At 60.3% G+C, this 22214-nt stretch overlaps 2 protein-coding genes across 2 annotated transcripts; one reads left to right on the top strand and one right to left on the bottom strand.

The window, feature by feature from the left end:
• The first annotated feature begins 629 nt into the window (after window positions 1-629).
• NELFCD (negative elongation factor complex member C/D) lies at window positions 630-11056 on the top strand. The gene is made up of 15 exons (XM_053926355.1): window positions 630-787; window positions 3621-3736; window positions 3950-4059; window positions 4774-4883; window positions 5953-6060; window positions 6542-6694; window positions 6902-7032; window positions 7586-7751; window positions 8025-8159; window positions 8411-8550; window positions 9240-9354; window positions 9808-9903; window positions 9978-10118; window positions 10454-10583; window positions 10673-11056. The coding sequence occupies exons 1-15, from the start codon at window positions 701-703 to the stop codon at window positions 10705-10707; spliced, it is 1773 nt and encodes a 590-aa protein (XP_053782330.1). The 5' UTR covers window positions 630-700; the 3' UTR covers window positions 10708-11056.
• A 128-nt stretch (window positions 11057-11184) lies between these two features.
• On the bottom strand, window positions 11185-19460 carry CTSZ (cathepsin Z). The gene is made up of 6 exons (XM_053926356.2): window positions 19168-19460; window positions 18687-18850; window positions 14540-14719; window positions 12769-12919; window positions 12359-12521; window positions 11185-11596 (listed from the first exon to the last, which is right to left on the bottom strand). Exons 1-6 carry the CDS (start codon window positions 19320-19322, stop codon window positions 11486-11488), a joined length of 924 nt encoding a protein of 307 aa, XP_053782331.1. The 5' UTR covers window positions 19323-19460; the 3' UTR covers window positions 11185-11485.
• Window positions 19461-22214: the final 2754 nt, after the last annotated feature.

Raw genomic sequence — 22214 nt, 5'->3', positions numbered from 1 at the left:
ATAAGGTAGTTTCCCCCAGGGCAGGGGCGTGGCCGTGCTACAGGCTTAAAAAGCAATATCTCAATTATTCTCAGCAGCTTCTGCAGGAGGTGGGCCCTCTTTTCTATGCTCCTTTAGGACATTCATGGGCCCTTCTTTCATGAAGAAATAGTTAAATTATATATTATACTCCATTAGTTCTTTATACCAGTTATACATATCCTAATATAATCCAGGCTGGACTCATTGTTGCAATAGTTATTTTTCTTCAGATTAAAAAAAATTAAAACATATTCGTGGACGCTAGACGCTGGTAAGTCAGACATGCTAGGTGGCCAGCTGTCTGACGAGGAAACTGATGCTCTCAGGGCTGGAAGTAGCAGGGAAGAAATGGGAGGGACGGGAACCCATGCCAAGCATGAGCCTAGTTCAAAACTTCTGGCTAGGCTGTGCTGCTGGGTCAATACAGGAAGTTCCCGGGCCCGCACCCGCCCAACACCGACCCGGCCCTGAGCACCTGGATCAACTTGCCCCGGGCAGTTCCCTTTGCCCCGCCCCCTCCCTCCTGGCCCCGCCCCTTCCTCCAGGTCCGCAGCGTCCCAGCCTCCCGCTCAGGCGGAGGCGCGCGGCCGCGGGGGGAATAGAATCGCGGGGCCGCGCGTGCGCTCTCCCGCTCGGCCGTGCGCATGCGCCGTGCTCGCGCGCTTGCTCGTGGGACAGGATGGCGGGCGCCGCGCCGGGCGCCATCATGGACGAGGACTACTTTGGGAGCGCGGCCGAATGGGGCGACGAGGCTGACAGCGGCCAGGTGAGAGGCAGCGGGTGCCCCCGCCACCGCCGCGCCGACCCCGCGGTCACCGTGTGGTACAAGTACCGCGCGCCCCGCAGCCGGCCAACTGCCAGCCACGGCCGGCGGGACCCGCCCCTCGCCCCCTGCCTGCCAGGGTCACGCACGCGGCGTCGCGGCCCTGCTCCTGCACTGGCGACGTGAGGGCGTGGCGACGAGGGGCGGCGCCCAGCCGTGGCGCGAGGTGACCCGCTGACCTCTGCCTGGGGCCGGGCTCTGTGCCAGGCGCAGTGACCCCAGGCCCCTGGTCTCTGTTGCCAGTGTATCCAACCGCCGGCCACCTCTGTGGTCCAGATGACATGAACTTGGAGGCGGGGTGGGGTTCACAGCACGCTGCCCAGAAAGCCACAGCGCGTGTCCCAGGGCGCCTTCGAGTCCCAGAGCATTAGAACAGGGCATGCCCAGGCCGCCTGGGCCGGGCCTCGCTGGCTGGGCTGAGCTCCCCTCGGCGAGTCCGCGCCTTTGTGGGAGGCCAGGCGGAGCCCGTCTGCACCCGGGACTGAGAGCTTTGGTCTTGATCCTCCTTCCACCTCGACCCGTGATGGGCGGGGTGGACCAGATGCCCCCTCCACGGTCATCCTAACTGTGACTGTCTGAGCAGGGGCTGAACGTCAAGAAAGGGGACCGGGGTTTGGAAGTCTGTGGTAGGACCATCTGTATGACCCACATCCTGTTCACTTGGGGCCATGTCCACGGGTGTCGTGGAGCCCACACGGTACGGTGCTGAGAGCGCGTCTGAAATGCCAACAGCTCAGGATGGCCATGGGGGTGGCGAGAGGTGAGGCTGGCCAGGTGAGCACCTGGGAGGTTGTGGACACGTGAGGGCTTAGGTGTTTCTTCTGAGCAAGAGGGAGACATCAGGGTGGTGGCTTGTGCAGAGGACTGTGGTAGCATCGGCATGGTAGGCCGGAGGAGGCGGAGCCAGGCTTGCTTTGATGAAGGAGGGAAAGATGGTGAGAGGGGCCCCCGAGGACCAATGCTGGGAGGACACGGTGATGGAGGAGAAATGGAGTGGGACACCTGAGGTCCTGGGTTTGGGATAGCAGGTGGATGTGGAATCCTCTGAAATACCAGCTGCAGGGAAAAGATCTATTTGCAGGGGTGTCCAACCTTTCGGCTTCTCTGGGCCACACTGGAAGAATTGTCTTGGGCCACCATTAAATACATTGTAGCATGTAATCACAAAAAAAATCTCATGACGTTTTAATTAAATTTATAATTTTGTGTTGGCCGCATTCATCACCATCCTGGGCCACATGCAGCCTGCGGGCCGTGGTTTGCATACCCCTGGCTAGAGGGAAAAGTCGAGGTCAGTTTTGGAAGGAGTGAGTTGGGAGTACTGGGTGGGGGATGTCTGGATGGAAATGAGTGTGGGCTGTTTCTTGAGTCTGGACAGGGAGAGAGGTGGGTTTCCATCCATCCGTCCATCCATCAGTGGACCCAAGCTTAATTCGAGATTCATGGGCAGGGAGGTGGCATGGCCCAAGAGAAGACGGAAGAGGAGAGCAGGGGTCCCAGGCAGAAGCCCAAGGCTAAGTAAGGCATCCGCAGGGGCCTCCGGTGAGCCCGGCCCTCTTCGCCCCCGTCCAGTGCCATCTCAGAGAGGGTCCTGGGCCCCACGGGCAGGCCAATGTCTCTGAAGGCCCAAGGGCAAGTATTTTAGGCTCTGTTGTTGTAGGGGGTAAGTAGCCGCAGAGACTGTTTTTAGAAAATGGGGGTGTTGCCCTGGCCAGGTAGCCCAATTGGTTGGAGCGTTACCCCATACACCAAAAGTTTGCAGGTTTGATCCCCAGGCAGGGCACATAGCTGGGTTGTGGGTTCGGTCCCCAGTCAGGGTGTGTACAGGGTGCAACCAACCGATGTTTCTCTCTCAAATCAATAAACATATCCTCAGGTGAGGGTTAAAAAAGAAAGGGAGTGTTGCTCCAATAAAATTTTATTCACAAAAACAGGAGGAGGGCTGGCTAGATGTGGCCCTGGGCCACAGCTGCTGAGTCGGGTGCGTGGAGGCTGGTCTCTGCGGCTAGTTCGTGAACCCCCAGGTGGGAAGAGACATACCCTGTCTTCTACTTCCCTCTGTCCCTGGTGACAAGCACATTGCTCAGGGCATAGGAAGTGTTCAGAAGCACATGCCTGTTAATGAGGCAGCAGCATGTGAGCTGGACCCACCACGGGGCCGTCGGCCCTGTCGTCCCCCCTTCACGGGTCCATGACGGCCCACGGAGAGCTCCATGCAGGGCGGGGCTGGGGGTGCAGCCGGGCCTGCCCGTTCGAAGCAGGTCACTGTCTTTCCTTTCTGACAGCAGATGGGCGGTGCGTGTCTTGGAGAATCACCGCATGGCCTTGGTCGGAAAGCGTGAAACGGCACATACGAATTAATAATAATAATAATAGAAACAATAATAGCTAACGACTATTGACCTCTTACTGAATGTTAGGTACCGTGCCTGGCTCTTCCTAAAATTAGCTCGTGGATCCTCACATGGCCACAGGGGGGTCGGCAAGCTGGTGACCTTTGTTCATAGGGAGGGTTCCCACAAACGAGGTAGCTTGTGCGACCACGGGGTGAAGTCCCCGGGGGGGACACACAGGGCAGGCCCACTTGGTGTGACCACGGGTCCCACTTTCTTAGCCACGTGTCACTGTCCAGCCACTTCCTGAGGTTCTTAGGGGAGTCCCATTGACGATGTGGGTGGGGCACTTTTGAAAAGACAGTGTCACAGAGATTCAAGAAGTGAGACCGCAGGATGTCTGTGGTCGTGGACAGTGGCCGAGCTCGCAGTGTCTCCCACAGCAGGAGGACGAGTTCGCGGAGGGGGAGGATGACGCCGAGGTCCAGCAGGAGTGCCTGCGCACGTTCTCCACGCGGGACTACATCATGGAGCCCTCCATCTTCAACACGCTGAAGAGGCGCGTCAGGGCTCTTGGGGTGGGGCGGGGGGTGGCGGCCCGTAGGAGGACAGGTACAAGTAAGGGCCATGTGACATGAGAGTGGATGGCATCCCGGGGTCCCCCGCACTGCAGACATCTCAGTGACCCGTCCTCCGCCTCACCAACCTCCCTGCTGTCACTGTCCCTGTCTCCATGCAGTGGGTGTAAGAGTGTGTCTGTTACCTGGTCCAGGTATTTCCAAGCAGGAGGGTCTCCCGAGAACGTCATCCAGCTCCTGTCGGAAAACTACACCGCCGTGGCCCAGACCGTCAACTTGCTGGCCGAGTGGCTCATTCAGACAGGTGCTTCGAGCGGGGGGCCTGTCCTGGCTGGTCACCTCCCCGACATTCTTAAAGATCTTTGGGTCATTGTAGTGCTGAGAAATTGGAAAGCATCTTTGTTTTGAAGACTTCAGTAAGTCAGAACTGCACTGCTTGCCTATCTCCGTCTGCTCCATCCTCGTCCCTGACTCGCTGACGCAGGGTTGCAGCCAGCCTGTTCCCGGGGCTTCGCGGGGCCCGGCGGAGGGCAGGGGGTGTTCCGTGTGCCGTTTCTGAGAGGGGCACTGTAGGACTGAGTGTGATTATGGCTTTTAGCTGATAGCAAAGCAGAGCCTTATTGCAGGTCACTGAGTGGGGTGCAGATGACGTCACTGGGTGAGGACTTTCCAGAAAATAGTCCATTGGTTGCTGCCACTGTGATTGGACACAAATGCGTCTCCTGGCTGGCATCTGCTCTCTGTCCTGTGGAGCATGTGCCTTTCCATCCTCCTGTCTGCTTGGGTCACCCGTCCTTGTCCTTAGTGAGGTTTTGAAGACGTTTTCCTGCCCACACAGATGGGCCCAGTGTCCCTGTGAGTTCTGCTCTGTGCTCGTTTTGGTTCGAACCTTGGCTCTGATTAGTACGAAGTTTTGCAAGGGTCCAGACTCCGGAGTCAGTAGTGGCTCCTTGCGGACTTTGACCTGCGTGCTCTTTCCGAAGTGACGGTGCACTGAGAGGCGGCCGCTGTCTTTCAGGCGTTGAGCCCGTGCAGGTGCAGGAGACAGTGGAAAATCACCTGAAGAGTTTACTGATCAAACATTTCGACCCCCGCAAAGCAGATTCCATTTTCACTGAAGAAGGAGAGGTGAGGGTCCCTTTTCTCATACCGGCTCCTGGGGCCTTCTGCTGACTGCACGTGTGTGGCGGGGCATGGCGTGGCGTGTCACGTAGGAAGTGTGAGTGCTGGGGAAGGAGCCCAGGTGTGAGACGGAAGGCGCATTGAGTCAGAGTCGCCCTTTAAGTGCCGCACTTGGTCAGGGGAGGAGAGGCACGCAGGTGCCGAGCTACAGAGAAGGGACAGGGGACTCACACCACCCATCTCACCCGAACTCTGGGGCGTGGCCTCATTGCGTGGCGTGCCGTCTCCATGGGCCTCCGGGAAGTGGGTGTCAGGACAGGGTTACTGCGGGAGACTCTGAAGGACGGACCAGTGGAGGAGATGGTGGCGGCTGGAGGGGGGTTGGGGAGCTGTGATGTGGGTCGGACCCCTGAAGACAAGAGGGAGAGAAGGACAGCGGGCTGGAAGAGTCCCAGACAATAGTGCAGTGGTCAAAAAGTGTCAGCAATGCCACCACAGTCTTCACAAGCCACAGTCACCTGCCGTTGGAGCTCCAACGTCCAATGTCCCCTGGCAGCAGGTCTGCCCTCAGAGCCGGTCCCTCAGTTGGTCCGGGGCGGCCAGAGGGGAGCCCGGCCATGGTGCAGGGGGTGTCAGAGCACAGCCCCAGCTCTGGCAGCTGCTTGGTGGGACGGTGGGGAGGCCCCGTGTCACGCCCTATTACGAGATGAGGGACAGAACACCAGTGCCATTTAAGGCACCTTTTCCTCTGTGTGCGCAGGCACAGCTGATTAGCACAAGGTCATGGTGCGTGGGATGCTGCCCCACTGTGCGCACGCTTCCATGGGCCTCTCGGAAGTCCCTGGGAAGTGCCCCGGCATGCCCTGTGTGGAGTCAGGTCTCCCAGGAGCTACGAGCAGGCATCCAACTCTGCCACTCCGCTGCAGGGTGGCATCAGCACTCTGGGACCTCGGGGCCACATCCAGGCGCTCCCAGGGCCCTGCTGCTCAGCTGGAGTGCCCCGCGGTTGTTTGGACGTGACCTTCACTTCCGCTGGAGTGGGGCTTCTTCCCTCGCTGTTGTTTGTTGTTGGCAGACCCCAGCCTGGCTGGAACAGATGATCGCGCACACCACGTGGAGAGACCTTTTCTACAAACTGGCCGAAGCCCATCCAGACTGTCTGATGCTCAACTTCACTGTTAAGGTAGGAAGAGGACGAGCGTCGAAGGAAGGGCAAAAGCATTGATGAGCGAGGGCCGTTGTGCTGTTGGTGTGGGTGGTCTTCCTCCTTTGGGAGGTCGAATGTGCTTTTCTGGCAAAGGCCTTCACCGTCTCACGTGAGTGAGTCTCATGTGGAGAAAGGAGAGCGCGTAGGGGTGTCCGTGTTTTCGGATTGACGTGTCCCGTGCTTCCAGGGTCTGGCGGGAACAGGCTTCTGGAGTCCATTGTGTTAGGGGTGCCTGGCCTGTCTCCTTCGTCACCCACACAAAGAAATGGAGCTGGGAGTGAGTGGGGCCACAGGCCTCTGAGAGGCGAAGCTGGGGTGAGGGAGGGCGTGACGCCTGAGAGAGACCAGTGCTTGCTCGTGGCATGTTACCACAGACACTGACAGCAGCCAGCTCTCTAGGACAGGTGTGGTCACTCCTCGCTGACGCTCTGTCTGGCTTCTTGTTTCCGCGTGGCAGCTCATTTCCGATGCCGGCTACCAAGGGGAGATCACCAGCGTGTCCACCGCCTGCCAACAGTTGGAGGTGTTTTCTAGAGTGCTCCGCACCTCTCTGGCTACCATCTTGGATGGGGGCGAAGAAAACCTTGAAAAGAATCTTCCGGAGTTTGCCGTAAGTTCTCCACCTGTCTCAGGTTGGAAGGAAGTGGTCGGGTCACGCGTTGTTAGATGTGAGGTGCTCCTTCCCTATAGAGAACGCCGGCTCCGCAGCCCTGCCCAGGTCCCAGCTTCCTGCAGTGGCGCAGAGGGAGTCTGGCTCGCTCGCCTGTACTGTCCTTGCTGCCCCATGACCCACACCCCCGCCCCTGCCGTTTTCCAGAAGATGGCGTGCCACGGGGAGCACACGTACCTGTTCGCCCAGGCCATGATGTCCGTGCTGGCCCAGGAGGAGCAGGGCGGCTCCGCCGTGCGCAGGGTCGCCCAGGAGGTGCAGCGCTTCGCCCAGGAGAAGTGAGGCAGCATCTGGGCTCACCCCATCCCACTGGGCCCCCACGGGACCCTAGGCCCCCGTATTGGGACATGCAGGCAGACCGCCCTTTGCGCAGCAAGCTGGAAGCGCGTACAGAGCTTGCTTCCTGAAGTGTCGCTTTGATGTGTCGTTTGCGCTTGTCAGTTGCTCAACTCCCTGGGCTTTGAACCTCTGTTTTCATACATCGGGATTTATTGACAGCAATCAGCAGTAATTTTGAAAGAGTTATTCAGTAGTCTGTTATATTGTAGTCCATATCGTAGAACAAAACCAGCTCTTACTGTCTTTGTTTTCTACCCGTGGAGTCTTAAGAAGGTATTTAAAAGGGACGGTTCCCTTTAGAAAACCTGCAGGCTGCATTAGAACCCTTTCCCAGGGAGCGCCCAATGCTGTGTTCACGGGTCAGCCAGCCAGCGTACCCCCGAGAGGCAGCAATAGGAAAACCCAGGGGTCCCAACACGTCGGAGTGGTAAACGAGAGAAGAGGAGGGAGGGAGGGGTTGCTGACGCCGGGCCCGTGGTGGTTCTCACGCAGAGGCCATGATGCCAGTCAGATCACGCTGGCGCTCGGCACGGCCGCCTCCTACCCGCGGGCCTGCCAGGCCCTGGGGGCGATGCTGTCCAAAGGGGCCCTGAACCCCGCTGACATCACGGTCCTGTTCAAGATGTTCACCAGCATGGACCCGCCTCCAGTGGAACTTGTAAGTTGCGCTCCATGTCGGTGGGAAAGCAGGGCCCCGCACGGGAAGGGTGATTGTGGAGAGCCCGTGTGTCTCTTAATCTCGCAGGTCAGAGAGTGCGAGCCCCTGTCGGGATGTTCCCGTGCCTCTCCTGGGCAGCTCCCTCCCTCACGGGGCCTGCAGGCACCAGGCACCTGCGGGGCACGGCGTGGCTGCCCCCTCCGCCACTGGCGCGTGTGGGCTTGCCCGCCTTCCCTCTCCCGCATCCCTTCTGAACGAGTCATGTGTCTGCAGATCCGGGTGCCCGCCTTCCTGGACCTGTTCATGCAGTCGCTCTTCAAGCCCGGGGCCAGGATCAACCAGGACCACAAGCACAAGTACATCCACATCCTGGCCTACGCGGCCAGCGTAGTGGAGGCCTGGAAGAAGGTGTGCTCGCTTCCGGGGGCACGTGGGCACTCTGGGGCACAGGCCACCCGCCTTCTCGGGGTGTGTGGGGCTGAAGAATAATATCTGTTCCCTAGACCGCAAATCCCCGTCTCCTTGGGTTTCAGAGTCTCTGTGGTGTGACTGGGGAGGGTGACCAGTAGATGGACTCCTGGCTTGAGAGCAGGGAGGGGTCTGCAGAGAGCGGCCAGGCACGCACACCGTGGGACTCACCAAGGGGCGTATGCTTTCAGAACAAGCGCGTGAGCATCAACAAGGACGAGCTGAAGTCGACATCCAAGGCGGTGGAGACTGTGCACAATCTGTGTTGCAATGAGAACAAAGGGGCCTCGGAGCTGGTGGCGGAGCTGGGCACGCTCTACCAATGCATCAGGTGAGCGCCCGGCCACGCCCTTGGGCGGGGGGTGGGGGGGGTGACGTTCCTGTTGGAAGTTCAGAACAGCCCACTGAAGCTCCAGAGATACTTACTGGTTTTATTAATTTTCCTTGTTGGGGCGTAGACAGAGAACCTCAGGCTGTGAGGGCAGCATGAGTGATGTTCAGGGGCAGCTGGACCAAGGAGGGCTGTTCACAGATCAGACCGGCGATGGAAGATCAACCAGAATTGTGAAAATTGATTTGGAGAGATGGGTCTGTTGATGTTTACAATAAAAGTTAGACCAGCAGTTATGCCAGTCACGTCAATAAGAGCTCACTAGGGAAGCTTCTTACAGAGAGGGGTTCTCTGGGAACCTGACCCTCCCTGTTAACCTGCTCTGTCGGGACAAGGAGAGGCTTTGCTGAACAGGAGAGAGCTTAAGTGCCGTGCAGCCCCGGCTCCCTGCAGGCAGTGGTCACACTGTGCAGTGAGGAGGCGGAAGGAGCTGAGGCCTGAGAGCCGCTGGTGGCCGCACGTGGGGAGGGGTGTTGCAGCAGACACCTCTTCAGAGCGCTTCAGTCGGAGATGAAGTGGTGGATGGGGTGGATTGAGCTTGTTGTCCGTGTTTTACACCTTTGTTTGGTTTTGGTGTTTGTTTTTGGAAAATGTCGCTGAAAGGCGGCATTGTGCCTTATCACGGGCAGGTTCCCAGTGGTAGCGATGGGCGTGCTGAAGTGGGTGGACTGGACCGTGTCAGAGCCGCGGTACTTCCAGCTGCAGACGGACCACACCCCGGTGCACCTGGCGCTGCTGGACGAGGTAGGGGCCGGAGGGCCGCACGCAGCACGCAGTGGGTCCGGGCTCCTCACAGGCCAGTGCACACAGACCACGGCCGAGTGCCAGCAGCACCCGTCCACGTCATAGGGAAGCTATGCTGAGTGAAGTGTCATTCGGGGACCTGCCACACTGTGCCTGTGTTTCTGGCACACCCGTTCATTCAGATGTTCTCCTCGAGGCTAGCCCAAACGAGGGTTTTCCTTTTAGGGAACTCGTTTCGTTGACTGTGTAGATGTGTCCGTTATCAGGTTCCCTGAAAGGGCAAGAGATGGCTCAGAAGCCGCTGGCCCTAGGCTGTGTGCGAGGCCTGCCACTCTCAGGGCTGTTGGGAGAAGCTGTGGGTGGTGGCGGCGACAGTGGCTGTGGTTTCGGTGTGCTGAGGAGCCAGGGAGCTGGTCCTGGGGCTCAGCGGGGCTGCTTCTGGCCTGTTTGCAGATCAGCACCTGCCACCAGCTGCTGCACCCCCAGGTCCTGCAGCTGCTTGTGAAGCTCTTCGAGACCGAGCACTCCCAGCTGGATGTGATGGAGCAGGTGAGCAAGGCCAGGGGTACATGCCGCCGTGAGGGGGGGCCTGCCTGACCCCTTCTCCATGTCCACCCTCGTAGCTTGAGTTGAAGAAGACCCTGCTGGACAGGATGGTCCACCTGCTGAGTCGGGGTTACGTGCTTCCTGTAGTCAGTTACATCCGGAAGTGTCTGGAGAAGCTGGACACTGACATCTCCCTCATCCGCTACTTCGTGACCGAGGTCAGCAGCCCACTGCCTGTTTCATGTCTCATGCTGTGGACACCGGCGGTGCCCATCTGAGTTTCGTTCATGCAGTTTGCACCAGACCCCGAGAACGGCACATTCTGACAGCTGTGCTGGTGGTGGGGCACAGATACTGGTTCACCAGGCACCTCCTGCCTGCGGGGCCGTCTGGGTGGGCGTCTGGATGTGGGAGATGGCCGTTGTCACCAGGGGGCAATAAGGGGCTGGGAGGGGGGCATGGCGGTTTTCTCCAGACTGGCATTTCATCAGCCTGTGGCTGGACGCTGCTCATGGGCATGCCGGAGGAGTGACCTGCTGTCCTCCCCACACAGGTGCTGGATGTCATCGCTCCTCCGTACACCTCTGACTTCGTGCAGCTTTTCCTCCCTATCTTGGAGAACGACAGCATCGCAGGCACCATTAAGACTGAGGGTGAACACGACCCTGTGGCGGAGTTCATTGGTAGGGTGGGCGCGTGTGCCTTTGCTAGTTACAAGCGTCACTGTGTGGCCGCCTGTGGCTAACTGACTGCTTCCTCCTGTCTGTTGAAGCTCACTGCAAGTCCAACTTCATCCTGGTGAGCTGACTCGCAGAGCCCTCCAGACCGGAGGGGCCTATGTTGGCGCCTGGGACGCGGTGTGGGGAGAGGCAGGTGCGTTGGTGAAAAGGAAAACAGCGGCAGGACACGTGAGCGCTGCTCTGAGTGCCCCCCCAGTCCCCCCCCCCCCGCCGTCCACGGCACTGGACCCCCACGCGGGGTGGGTCCGCGTCCCCGCTCTGATGGGGGTGCGAGCGCAGAGGCTGAGACACAGCTGAACCGCTTGCAAAGTGGACTCAAGCTTTCTCACGAGAACCTGACTAGCAGAGATTTTATGTGGCGGTTTTAATTTTGCAAGAACGAATAAAGGCCTGCCATTGGGTGAGCCCTAACCCGGGTGCTGTAGTGTTCTGCGTGTGAGTGGGGCCCAGGCGCCGTTCTCCCTCGAGTCCTGTGTGTACTCGTCACTGGGGCGACCTGCAACTGCCGCCCGCGCCCCCATTTCACGCAAGGTGACGAGAGAGCTGCTGGTAAATGCCACTTTATAGACCACGGCTGCCAAAGCGTAAACACCAAACCATCCGTCGAGGGAAATGGAGGTCACGGAACTCGTGTCCCCCGATCGCATCCTCCGCAGGTGGGCGGTCCGTGCAGTCCGACACGTGCCTCTGGGCAGGCACCCGGCCGGGGCCCCTCCGGGTGCCCAGTGCCCCCACCCTCAGTTCCTCTGGGTCACAGCAGCGCCAACCCAGGGCCCAGAACAGGAGGGTCCTCTGGTCTCGGTTCATGATATTCCCTGAAGAACTTTGTGTCCCAGACGCCTGCCTTAAACGATGGGGTCCCCGAACGTGCAGGTGTCCTCAATGGCGAGGTTGTAGTCTGCCCCCTTCCCGTCCTTGTAGGTGCTGGTCACGATCCTCATCCAGCCCCGCTCGCCCTGCGGGGGAGGGACTCCGTCAGCTGGTCAGCACACCGCCCCACCTCCCAGCACTCGGACCCCGTCACTAGCCCAGGCTCCACCGCCCACTGCCCCTCCCTTTCCCACGCAGGAGCCCTGCTTGCATGCTGTGTGAACTGTTTCTCTTGGTGAGCATGCCCTGCATGTCAGGGGCCCCTCCTGGTAACCAGAATGTGGCTGCTTTGGACCAGGTGACTTAACTGCCCATTAATACCTCCATCTGTGGTCATCTAATAGAAAGTACTGGCATTTCACCGCCTTGACATTAACCACTCCCCCCATTTCCTAATAACGAACATCTATGTCTTGAACCGTTAACAGTCCCACTAGGTCTTAGAGATTGAAATTCTGGCACTCAGCTCATCTCCCCTGGATTTGTGACCCACATCCAGACTGTTTTTGAAAAAATGGCGGGTTACTGAGCAGAGCCGAGACTGGCAGGAGAAACTGGGGTGGCTGTGCAGGAATAAAGTCGCTAAACTGAAACTTCCACGTGGAGTCCCCTCTAGGCTATTTCTCTCCAGGAAAGGTTTGGTTGTCACCCCGGGGGCAGGGAGGAGTGGCTGTCCGGTCCCGGCAACTGGCGGAGAGGATGCTGCTAAACGCCCTGCGGCCACGCCAGCGATGGTCCCACACAGCTCGGCTCTGCCCCTGAGTGTCACTGGTGCTTGCCTGGGCCGCACTTCTAGCCACAGCACCCACAGACCCATGGGCGTGAGGAAGGGTCAGGGACTGCCTTACCCACGGTTCACCCCAAGAGTTGCGGACGATCCAGTACTCGGTCCCGTTGCTGACACCCCACCCCACCACGGAAATGATGTGGTTGATGTAGCTCCGCTCCTGGTACTCCGCATAGATGCCCCCGGTGTACCGAACCATCTGTTCTGTCGCCATGATGCCGCAGCTGGGAGCAAGCAAAGAACAGGCACTTTCAGTGTGAATCAGAGTAAATCCGACCCAGGTGACGCAGGCTGGAGGAGTCTGCCTGGGGTCCCGGCCCTGCGCCCCCTGCTGCAGCACCCTGCCCTTCACTCTCAGGGCCCCCCAACCCAGGGGCCCCTTGGTTCAGCCAGCTTCCCCCAGGGAGAAAACTCCAGGGACAGCTGTGTCTGGAGCGTGGCGGTACGTGGGCGGGGGCAGGGGTGGCCCACCTGATGGGGCCATTGGCATAGATCTCTGCCATCATCTTCTCCCGCCCGGAGACGGAGCCGTGGTCCCCCACCTTCCAGAGGGTGTAGTTCTGGATGGGCTGGCACTCCTTGAACTCCGTGCACGTGCCGCACTGGTTGAACTTGTTGCACTCTGGGGGGGGGGGGGGCGCTGAGTCAGCGTGACCCCCACCCCGGCACGGCATGGCGCAGACCCCCCTCCACCCGGCTCCCTGACCAGCACTGATAGCAGAAGCCGCCCCTCCATCGGGTGCTGTTTAATGGGCTGCTCTTCCAGCTGCAGAGGAGTTGTGAAAAGCCCTTCCCTGGGCCTTGGCGGAAAGCGGAGGCGGTTCATTAGCGCATAGTAGGCACTCAAAAGGCAGATGTTTTTCTTCTAAAGGCTCAGGGAGGGGAGAGAAAGGGCCCAGAAGGGCCCTTTCCCAGTCCTCCATAGCTGAAGAAGATAGAGTGTAATGAAATGATTAGCTCTTAATAAGATGACTTTGTGAACAGGCCAATATTTGGAAAAAATAGCATTTTCTGATTATTTTTGCTTTGAGGTGATATTAAGAATTAGGCTTTAAAAAAAATTCAGCTCTCAGCTTTGTAAGACCCCCGACCCCCATTCCCTGTGCCCCCTGGAACCTCGGCCTGCTGGTGCAGCCCAGGTGCCTCGCCAGGGCACTGACCCCTGGAAGGTTAAAAGGGCCCCACAGTCACCAAACGCCCAGAACAACTGGAAAGTGCCGGACGTGTGGCCACGTTCGCTGATACCAAGGCCGGCCTGTTTATCGCAGTCAGGTTCCTTTGGAGCTCCAAGGGCCCGTCCTGCCCGCTGGTGGGTTCAAGGGGCTGCCGAGGCCAGAGGAGACCAGTTCAGGGCTGAGCTGGGCAGGGTGAGGCCCCAGGACCGGCTTGACTCCTGGTTCCTAGTGGTCACCCCCTCCTCCCTTCATCTGCCCCTCTCCCAGGCGCTCTGACCCCTGCCGCGTTTACCACTTCAACAAGACTCGCACGAGCAGTCTGGGGGAATTCTTCGAGGCTGGGCAGTACGGCCCAGGAGGCAGGCTGAGGGCCGTGGGTATTGGAGGGCACCTGGGCCTGCTGCGTGCTCCAGAGGGCCCAGGGGCCGGCGTTCCCTTGCGCAGAAGGAGAGGGCAGGGAGGGAAGCCCCTGGCCTCCCCCTGCCTCCCGCTGATCTCACACAGCCCTGGAGCTGGATCCAGCTCTCTGCGCCAACTACAAAGGAGCCCCACAGAGGCAGGTGACTTAAAACTGCCAATTACGGGCTTGGGGTTTGGACCTTTTCTTTCCTTTCATTTCCAAGGGCAGCAGCCTGAAAGGAATGTGCCAACCTCAGGGATTCCAGGCCAGCTTGGGGCTGCGGTCCATCCAGGGCCCCTGGGCTCCGGACCCACCTGAGTGTACTCCGGCCGGGGCCGGGAGGTGGGAACCAGGCCCACCCCCCCACACACGTCCTTCCAGCTGGGCATCCGGATCCCAGAAAACTGACTGGTCCCTGGGTAACCGCCACCTGCGCCCCTCTTACAAAGGCCCACGAAACCGCCAAGAATCCAACATATCAGAACCCCAGACCATGGCCAGCCAGCCCTGGCCACAAGGACAGAAGGCCGGAGACACCCCTCACCAGGGGGCCTTAACAAGGACTCAGGGCTCTAGCTCCCTGCTCCCCCAAACCTACAGGGTCCAAGCCTCCCCCAGCACCCAGGCCCAGGCACGCCCGTTCCCTGGAAGAGGCAGTGGGGCCTACCCTGGTCCTTGGCCTGGTAGTTGTTGCAGGTCTCGTCAGGGATGCCGTGCTTGTGCGCGTAGGCCCACACCTCCATGTCGTTGCCGCCCTCGCAGGAGCCGGCCTCCGCGCAGTCCAGGACGTGCTGCACCGACAGAAGGGCGGAGGGCCACGCCCCCTTCCTCTTGATGTTGATCCGATCTGCCAGGCGCACCCACTGCAGTCAGTGCCCAGCCGCCTGCTCTGCAGGGCCCGCTGCTCGGACCTCCTGAAGGAAGCCTGGGCTCTGCAGGGCAGTTGCCCCCAGCCCTCCCCTGGCACAGCCTCCTTTGCTCATCCTCCCCCGCCCCCCGCCCGGAAGTGCCCTGAGGGCAGGGCCAAGCCTGGCTGTGAGCTGTGGTTGCAGGTGCCTGCTGAGGAGCACAGACAAGTGGGCACCTTGGTCATCATGTGCAGCCCAGGACCCCCCCGCCCTCCACAGTGTGCCGGCAGGCCCACCAGCTCCCTCACTCGGGGAGGCTGGCAGGGACCCGCCCCGGAGGGAATTGCGCCCACTGCTGGTGGGGCCTGGGCCATGGGGCTGGGGGTGCAGAGGGAGGGTTCTGAGTGGCCAGCCAGGATCTGGTCAGTGTAGACACTCTCATCACCTGGGGGGGTGGCCCACACCCCACTGCGGGCAGCCAGGGACCACCTGGGGCCCACAGACCTGCTTCCGTCTCCGTGAACAGAGAGAATACCACCCTGGGTCCAGGCCCTGCAGCCATCCTACCCCGGTCCCCAGGGCTGGCTTTCTGTGTCCCAAGGTGATTTCACAGGTGCCAGGTGCTCCCTCAGGGCCTCCTTTCACTTTCTGCCTGTCCCATCCCATCCCCCTACCCTGCCCCGCAGCCAGAAGTCATCCAAGCCAGAAGCTGGGCTCAGAGCCCCCTCTGGGCAGCCATGCCCCTCCTCTAGACAAAAGCTTCTGGCCATGAGGCCTGTGGGGTGAGGGACAGAGAACAACCAGTATACAAGCATGAAGGGTGCAGATTCCAGGGAAACTGGGAGCAGAGAACTCGGGTGGGGGCTACATGTAGAGAGGGTGGCTGAGGACCTCCCTGGGGTGGCACCCCTGGGAGGGAGGGTGCAGGGAGCAGGGTCCTGGCCTGAGAAGGTACCCCTGACCCCATGCTCTGGCCCCTGGCCTCCACCCTGGGGTCCATGCATGGAATCGGGAGCTCTGACAGGTGCAGGAAGGATTTTGTCTTTTATCTGCATGAAATCTCAGAGGGTTTCAAGCAGAATAGAAACATGACCCGACCCGGGTTTGACCAGCTCGGTCTGCTGTCTGCGACCGGGCGGCAAGGAGACCAGTCTAGCAGCCCCGAGAGCAGGCTAGGTGCCACACGCAGGTGGGGGGAAGGGGTGCTTCAGGCTGGGGGTGGCAAGAAGCAGAGGATATGCCCAGGTGGCTCAGTTGGTGAGAGAATCATCCTCATAGGCCAAGGTTGCAGGTTTGATCCCTGGTCCAGGCACATACAAGAAATCAACCAATTAATGCGTAAGTGAGTGGAACAACAAATCAGCATTTCTTTCTCTCTCCTTCGCTCTTTTTCTAAACACAATAAATAACAATTAAAAAATAAAAAGAAGCAGAGGAGTTGGCAAGGTATTTTGGATTGACCAGGTTTGTTGCAGGATTGCAGGAGGGGAAGGAAACAGAGATGCTGGGGCATGACTTCAGCCTTTGGCGAAGCGCTTGAGTGGAAGGGTGACGTTTTCCCTGAGGGAGCTCCCCTGGGGAGGACGGAGAAGACAGGGTTCGGGGTGTGGATGAAAATGGGGTTCTATGGAAAGTAACCTCACAGGGTGAGCTTATAAATTCCCCGCTGGGCAGGTTATGGTGCGCACACAAGCCCCAGGGATATAACATTTTTTGAGTAAGGCTTGCTCTTTGCCTTCAGCCAGCACTGTTCCTTGGGAACGCACCTTTGCAATGCCTCTTTTCAGACCCCTGGAGAGAAACCACCCTCAAGAGAGCACTTGACCTTGCTAACCCTCAGGTAACAGAATCCTGACCTGCAGTCTCACATCCCTGGAATCCTCTGCACATCCCTCCTGAATTCCAAAGGCGTGAAAGAAGCTGTAAAACTGTCCTCAGGGCATTTGAGATCTTGCTCCCCAGGAACCTCAGTTTGGGCTCAAATAAAGCCAGTAGCGCTCTCTAGAGGTCTGGGCATTCTTTTGTGCATGGGGGTGAGGGGGTCGGTCAGGTCTGAACGTATGAGGTTTGAGGGTCAGGTGGCCAAGCGAGAGGGGGAGTGGGCAGCTGGGTGTAAAGCTGGAGTTCGGGTGGAGGGCCGAGTGGAGCCAAGGACCCAGTCCTGGGGAACCTGACCTTCATTAGTGACCTGGGGAGAACGAGGAGCCCAGGGAGTGCAGGAGGGGGCGGGGCAGTGCTAGGAGCAGTACAAGGAGAGGCAAGGAAGCCCAGCCCGTGAGGCGGGGCCCGGGGCTGACCACGGGACCTGCTGCATGGCGGCCTCTTGCTGGGGACTTGGGCAAAGTTGGCATTTGTAGAGTGAAGCCTCAGTGGACTCAGGAATGGAGAGGAGGAAGCTGGGACCGCAGACCCTCTTCTTGGAGGAGTTGGGTGGTTGGCTGGAGGCAATCTGGGGTCACACCCTTGCTCATCTGTTTCCAGGGATGGCTGAGTCCAAGCCCAGGGACTCATGTGCTAGGGGCCGAAGGGAATGCAAAAACTATGGTCAGCTGCATGGGGTGGCAGCTGGGCCTGGTGCCCCTGGAAGTCCCCTTTTCTCAGTGAAAGAGGAAGAAGAACCCCACTGTGGGGGAGGGGTGGGTGTTAGAAGTTCGAGGAGAAAGCAGGAGAAGCTGTCCTCTGCCCAGGAGAGAAATTCCCCTCCAGAACTGTGGCTGCTTGACCCAGCTGAGAAGTGACCTGGGCCCAGAGATCTCCCCCAGGGCCCCAGCCTTTCACAAATGCAAATCTGGGCACGTGACTCCCTCTCTCAGCTCCTTCAAGGCTTCCCCAGGCGCCTTCCCTGGGGGCAGGGCCCCCTCCCCTCCCTGACACAGGCCCTTTCACTTCCTCTGCCCAGGGCCAGAGGGCCAGGAGGAAGGGTGAGGTTCTATTCTGTCTGGGCCCAGTTGGAGCATGGAACCTCTGCTCTCAATCGGTCTCCCGGTCCTCCAGCTCCCCAGGGGGTTCCTGCACCTTCACAGGGGGCCTCAGCCTCCCTGCCCCCTTCCTCCTCCTTCCTGAGGGGTCAGGTGTCCACTGAAGCCCTCAGGGGTCTCCTCACCAGTCCCCCAAAAGAGATGGGGCAGGGCCACCAGGGAGACCCTGCCAGATGCCACTCTGGCATCTGGCCTGCCCAGGCGGGCTCCCCAAGTCGAGGAGGAGACAGTGTCCCCAGCCTCCTGAGGCAGCTTCCCAGTGGGAGAGTCCCTCCTCCAAGGGACTTCCAGTGCCAGGCAGGCCTCTGGAACCCCGGGCTGCCTCTGAGGACAAAGAGACCCTCCCACGTGCCACCAGGTGAGTGGCCTGGGCCCAAATAAACCTGCAGGCTGGTCTCTCCGCTGCCTCCTCCCAAGGCCAGGCCCCGCAGCCTCTGCAAGTGGTTCTTACCTCATCAGCCGGCCTTCCTCCCTGGCTGATGGCTACAGCCCAGATGAGGACAGGGGACCAGCCTTGCTTGACATCCCAAGCCCAGGCTAGGCGGTCACCCCCACTGTTAAATGGGGCTGAAAAGAGGCTTCATTTCCACCCCAGACGCCGGCAGGAGGTTCCCTGAGTTTGCATTTCTGGCTCCATCCCAAATGGCCAGGTTCACAAGATTGGGGACAGAGAAGGCACCTGCAACCCACTTGTCACTCGCTTCCTGTCCTGGTGATGCCCGCCACCTGCAGGCCCCAGGCAGGCCGACCCTCCCCAGTGCAGACGGCCTCCTGCCAATGTCACCTTGGCCCCCTCACAGGTGGGGGCAGCGGCAGGCACAGGCCAGCTCTCCTGGGTCTGAGGGCTCAGACACCTCATCCCAGGCTGAGTCTTGGCACCAAATGACAGGCCCCAGGCCCCTGGGCTGTGGCCACCCTGTGCTGACAAGGAGGCAGCCTGGATGGGCCTCCCTGGCCCACAGTGGAGGGGCCATGGGCCCCCACCTACCCGCCATGGCGCTGGTGCTGCCATGGGCCCAGCAGGAGCCGCAGTACTGGGGGATGTGCTGGTTCCTGGTGACGCTGGCGTAGTTGACCCCATTCACGTTGCGCCAGTCCCAGCTCTTGGGCAGATCTGACGGGGACAGGTACTCGTGAGGTCGTGGGTATGTCCTGTGGAGAAGCACCACCAACAGAGTCAGTGCGGGGGCTTTTGGGCGCTGACAGGACTCCCGAGGGCCCCCTCCCATCCCCCAAATGAGAGGGAGGGTGAGTGGGCGCTCCATCCACGTGAGCCCGCCTCACACGTGTCAAGCCCCTCAAAAACCAGGGCTCCCCAGGATGTGAAAGGGAAGAGAGACCTCCAAAACTGGATTTGACCCTCAAAGGTCAAAGGAGGCAGGGCGCCCCAAGGAGGTGGCAGGGTCCCCAAGAGGCGGGGATGCACGGGAAGCCCCAGGGATAGGCCAGCCCCCCAAGCTGGTACCGACCTGCGCCCCAGGTTGGACAACTGGTCCCCGCGCAGGGGCCGGTAGCAGCTCTGGCCCGGGCGGAAGTGGAGGGCGGCCCGTGCCGCACCCGCCAGCAGCACCAGCAGCAGCAGCAGCAGCAGCAGCGGTGGCCTGGCTGGCACGGACGACGCCATGGCTTCCGCTCCTGTCCTGCTCCGGGTCCCGATTCCAATCCCGCACCCGGGAACCTCTGCCCGTGCCTCGCTGGTCCCCGTGCTCTGGCCCTGGCCCCGCCCGGCCCTTAAGGTGGTGGCGCGGGTGCCCGGACACACCCCGAGGGCGGGGCGCCCTTTTCTGCCCCCGGTGACCCCGGGCCCCGCCCCGCCCCGCCAGAGAGTCTGCCCCGGGCCAGCAGCCTGCGCACCCCGGGTGGGGGGCGGGGCCTGAGCTGGGGTCACGCGCTGGGCTCAGAGCCAAACCCCAGGTCAGACTGGCCACTGGCCACCAGCCATGTGGCTTGGTGGCTTGACTGAGCACATACCTCCTTGTCAGATTTTCGGGGACCTTGGGGTAGGGGGTGGGATAGGGACAGCAGGGTCTACATGTTCCTGCCAGCCTTGGATTCTTGGGACCCCTGACCCCATGTCCCACCTGGGCCCAGGCCTCCCTGGGAAAGGGCAGGGACCTCTCCAAATCCTGGAGGAAAGCCACGGTACCCCCAGAATTATGCCCTGACGTGGCTTTCTGAACCCCACTCCCCAAAGGCCCAGACCCTCTGGGGAGAGCTGGTCAGGCCGCTGAGGATCAAGGCCGCGCCCCCAGGGGAAGGCCACGCCCCCAGGGGAAGGTGTAGGGGCACAGCCGCCTTTAGTTCTGCGTTCTGGCTCCTGGAGAGGCTGGGGAGGGCTTCTGCTAACACAGCGCCTCATGGCGAATGGGGAACCGAAAGCAGAAGTGAGGACCCCTGGCCTCCGTGGCACAGCTGGGGAGTCATCCCTCCCTCCTACCGCTCGAGCCTCAGGACGGCTGCCTCCCCCTGTAAGAAAGGGGTCCCCCGCCCCGCAGGCCTTTGCCGGGTCCTCTGCTGAAGCGGAGCTGCTCTCCCCCTTCTGAGTGGGCACTAGCCCGGTCCCCGGGCCCCTCCCGGGCAGCGATCAGAAATCAAAATGGCTCTGCCTCCTGGGCTTCCCGTGATTTCCGTGGCCCGGCCATTGCTTGGCCCACCCAGAAATTTCCGCCCCTGTTCCTGAAACGCCGTCACCGAGCTAAAGCAGAGACATGGGCTCCATCCTTGATGTGCTCTTTCCCGTCTTGGAAAGTCGGTTCCTGCTAACCCTTACGTCACTCAGTTGTCGTTCGCAGGTGACCAGCCTCACACAGGGCCCTGGGCTCTGAGGGCCCCCAGCTAGGTGTCACGCTGTGGTCCTACGAATTCTGTGGCAGGCCTGGCCGATCACATGGCCTGCCTGCAGAGGCCAGGGCCCCAGGCAAGGCTCAGATGGGAGGGTCGTGCAGCCCGGGGGTGGGGGTGGGGGTGGGGTGGGGGGGAAGGCAGGTGACCCAGAGGGAGGGGTGAGGACAGATTCAGGCTGCTAGTGGACTTCCAGAGCATCCAGAGTCCAGGAGCTGCAGCTGCCCTGGCTTTCGCTGGCTTAGAAGCAGGTCAGACTCAGAAGGTGATGGGAGAATGGGCAGGAGGACACGGTGGGGAGGGAGGCTGGACATCTGAAACTGTAGCTTTCCAGTCCGGTGAGCAAGTGAGGTCTGGGCGACACGTCCTGCCTCTGCAGCCCCCGTGACGGGTCAGACACGCGGACCCAGGGCCCTTTCTTCATGCGTGGGCTCGGCTGAGGTCAGTGGATGCTGACCTCCCTAACAGCGGGTGGCCTCAGGTAGGGTCAAGCCACCCTCGGGCCTGCAGCTGGCAGCCAGAGCTCAGGCATTGTCGGGGATGGCCAGGGGCGGGGGGCTCTGGGATGGCGGCAAGCAGATGAACTCAAAGAAAGGGCCGCTGGGCCTCAGGAAACGGAAGGAGGCCTGAAGAACCTGCTGGACTGGCTGCCCCGGTGGCCTGTCCTCTCTCCTCAAAGCAAATAAGTGCACCTGAGCCGCAGCCTCGGGCCTTTGCAAACCTGGGAGCCGGTCCCGTGAGGGCGCCTGGTTCTGATGCATCTCCTCGCCAGCCCAGAGCAGGGGAGGCTCGGGCCGGGCCCTGCCGCTCCCCTCCAAGGCCCTCCTGTCCTGGGCCCGGCTCTAGCCACTCCCTCCAACGCTGTGGGCAGCCCAAGATCCCATCACAGCTGGAGACCAGGAGTCCCCTGAAACCACTACTAAGTCCTTTCTCTGGAAGCCAACCTCACGCCCTGAGTTTTTCCTCCTGTATGTACCTGAGTCACACCTGGTCCCCCATGGCACTGAAGGGCAGCGATGATGACATTCTAGAACATTCTCCAGATCGGGGATCATCTGTCCTCTTTGGATGTTACCATGACCCTGTGAGGCGAGGTCAGATGCTATCTCCCCATTTTACAGGCAGGAAGGCTGAGGCTCCGGAGAGGTCAGGAGACCTGTACTTAGCATGAGGCTCCTGGCAGCAGGTTGGCATCTAACCCCCCGCCCCTTTTTTACCCCATAAACTCTGACACATGTGTTCCAAGGCCACAACACAAAAACCTATTATTTGTAAAGATAAGGTCGATCTTCCCCTCATCCCAATGAAGAAAACACATACTTTGTAGATGCCCTGGCCCCCTCTCCCAACCTGAAGGAGAACAGGAGCAGATTGAGGTTTTGTTTCCGTGTAATTAATTGCCTGGGAAGCCTCCTTCCCTTTTCCTTCGGGGCCTGTCATTGGCCCTCGCTGGCACACTGTGGGCTCTTCCTATTATTCCACATTCCGGAGCTTAGCCACACCCGGGATACCGCCTTTGTGTGCAGGGAGGCTGGCCTGCGGGCAAGTCTGGCTCCGCGGGGCACCTTGGCTTTCTTGCCAGCTGCGGAGGTCCCCCGTGTCCATGTGGCCACGAGGTCTCTGCTCAACTTGAATCCCAGATGCCTTTGCAGCGGGGGCCTCCTGATTGGAGGGG

Source organism: Desmodus rotundus, chromosome 6 (assembly GCF_022682495.2).
Source record: "Desmodus rotundus isolate HL8 chromosome 6, HLdesRot8A.1, whole genome shotgun sequence".
In the NCBI taxonomy this organism is placed as follows: domain Eukaryota; kingdom Metazoa; phylum Chordata; class Mammalia; order Chiroptera; family Phyllostomidae; genus Desmodus; species Desmodus rotundus.
Note: the sequence above shows the minus strand (reverse complement) of the source record. Positions and strands in the feature narration are given on the sequence as shown.

Coding starts and splice junctions, on each gene's coding strand:
- NELFCD (XM_053926355.1), top strand. CDS start 701: ATGGCGGGCGCCGCGCCGGGCGCCATCATGGACGAGGACTACTTTGGG. Junction 6,061..6,541: donor TGCTCAACTTCACTGTTAAG/GTAGGAAGAGGA, acceptor TCCGCGTGGCAG/CTCATTTCCGATGCCGGCTA. Junction 6,695..6,901: donor AGAATCTTCCGGAGTTTGCC/GTAAGTTCTCCA, acceptor GCCGTTTTCCAG/AAGATGGCGTGCCACGGGGA.
- CTSZ (XM_053926356.2), bottom strand. CDS start 19,322: ATGGCGTCGTCCGTGCCAGCCAGGCCACCGCTGCTGCTGCTGCTGCTG. Junction 18,851..19,167: donor TTGTCCAACCTGGGGCGCAG/GTCGGTACCAGC, acceptor GCTTCTCCACAG/GACATACCCACGACCTCACG. Junction 14,720..18,686: donor CAGCACCAGCGCCATGGCGG/GTAGGTGGGGGC, acceptor TGCGCCTGGCAG/ATCGGATCAACATCAAGAGG.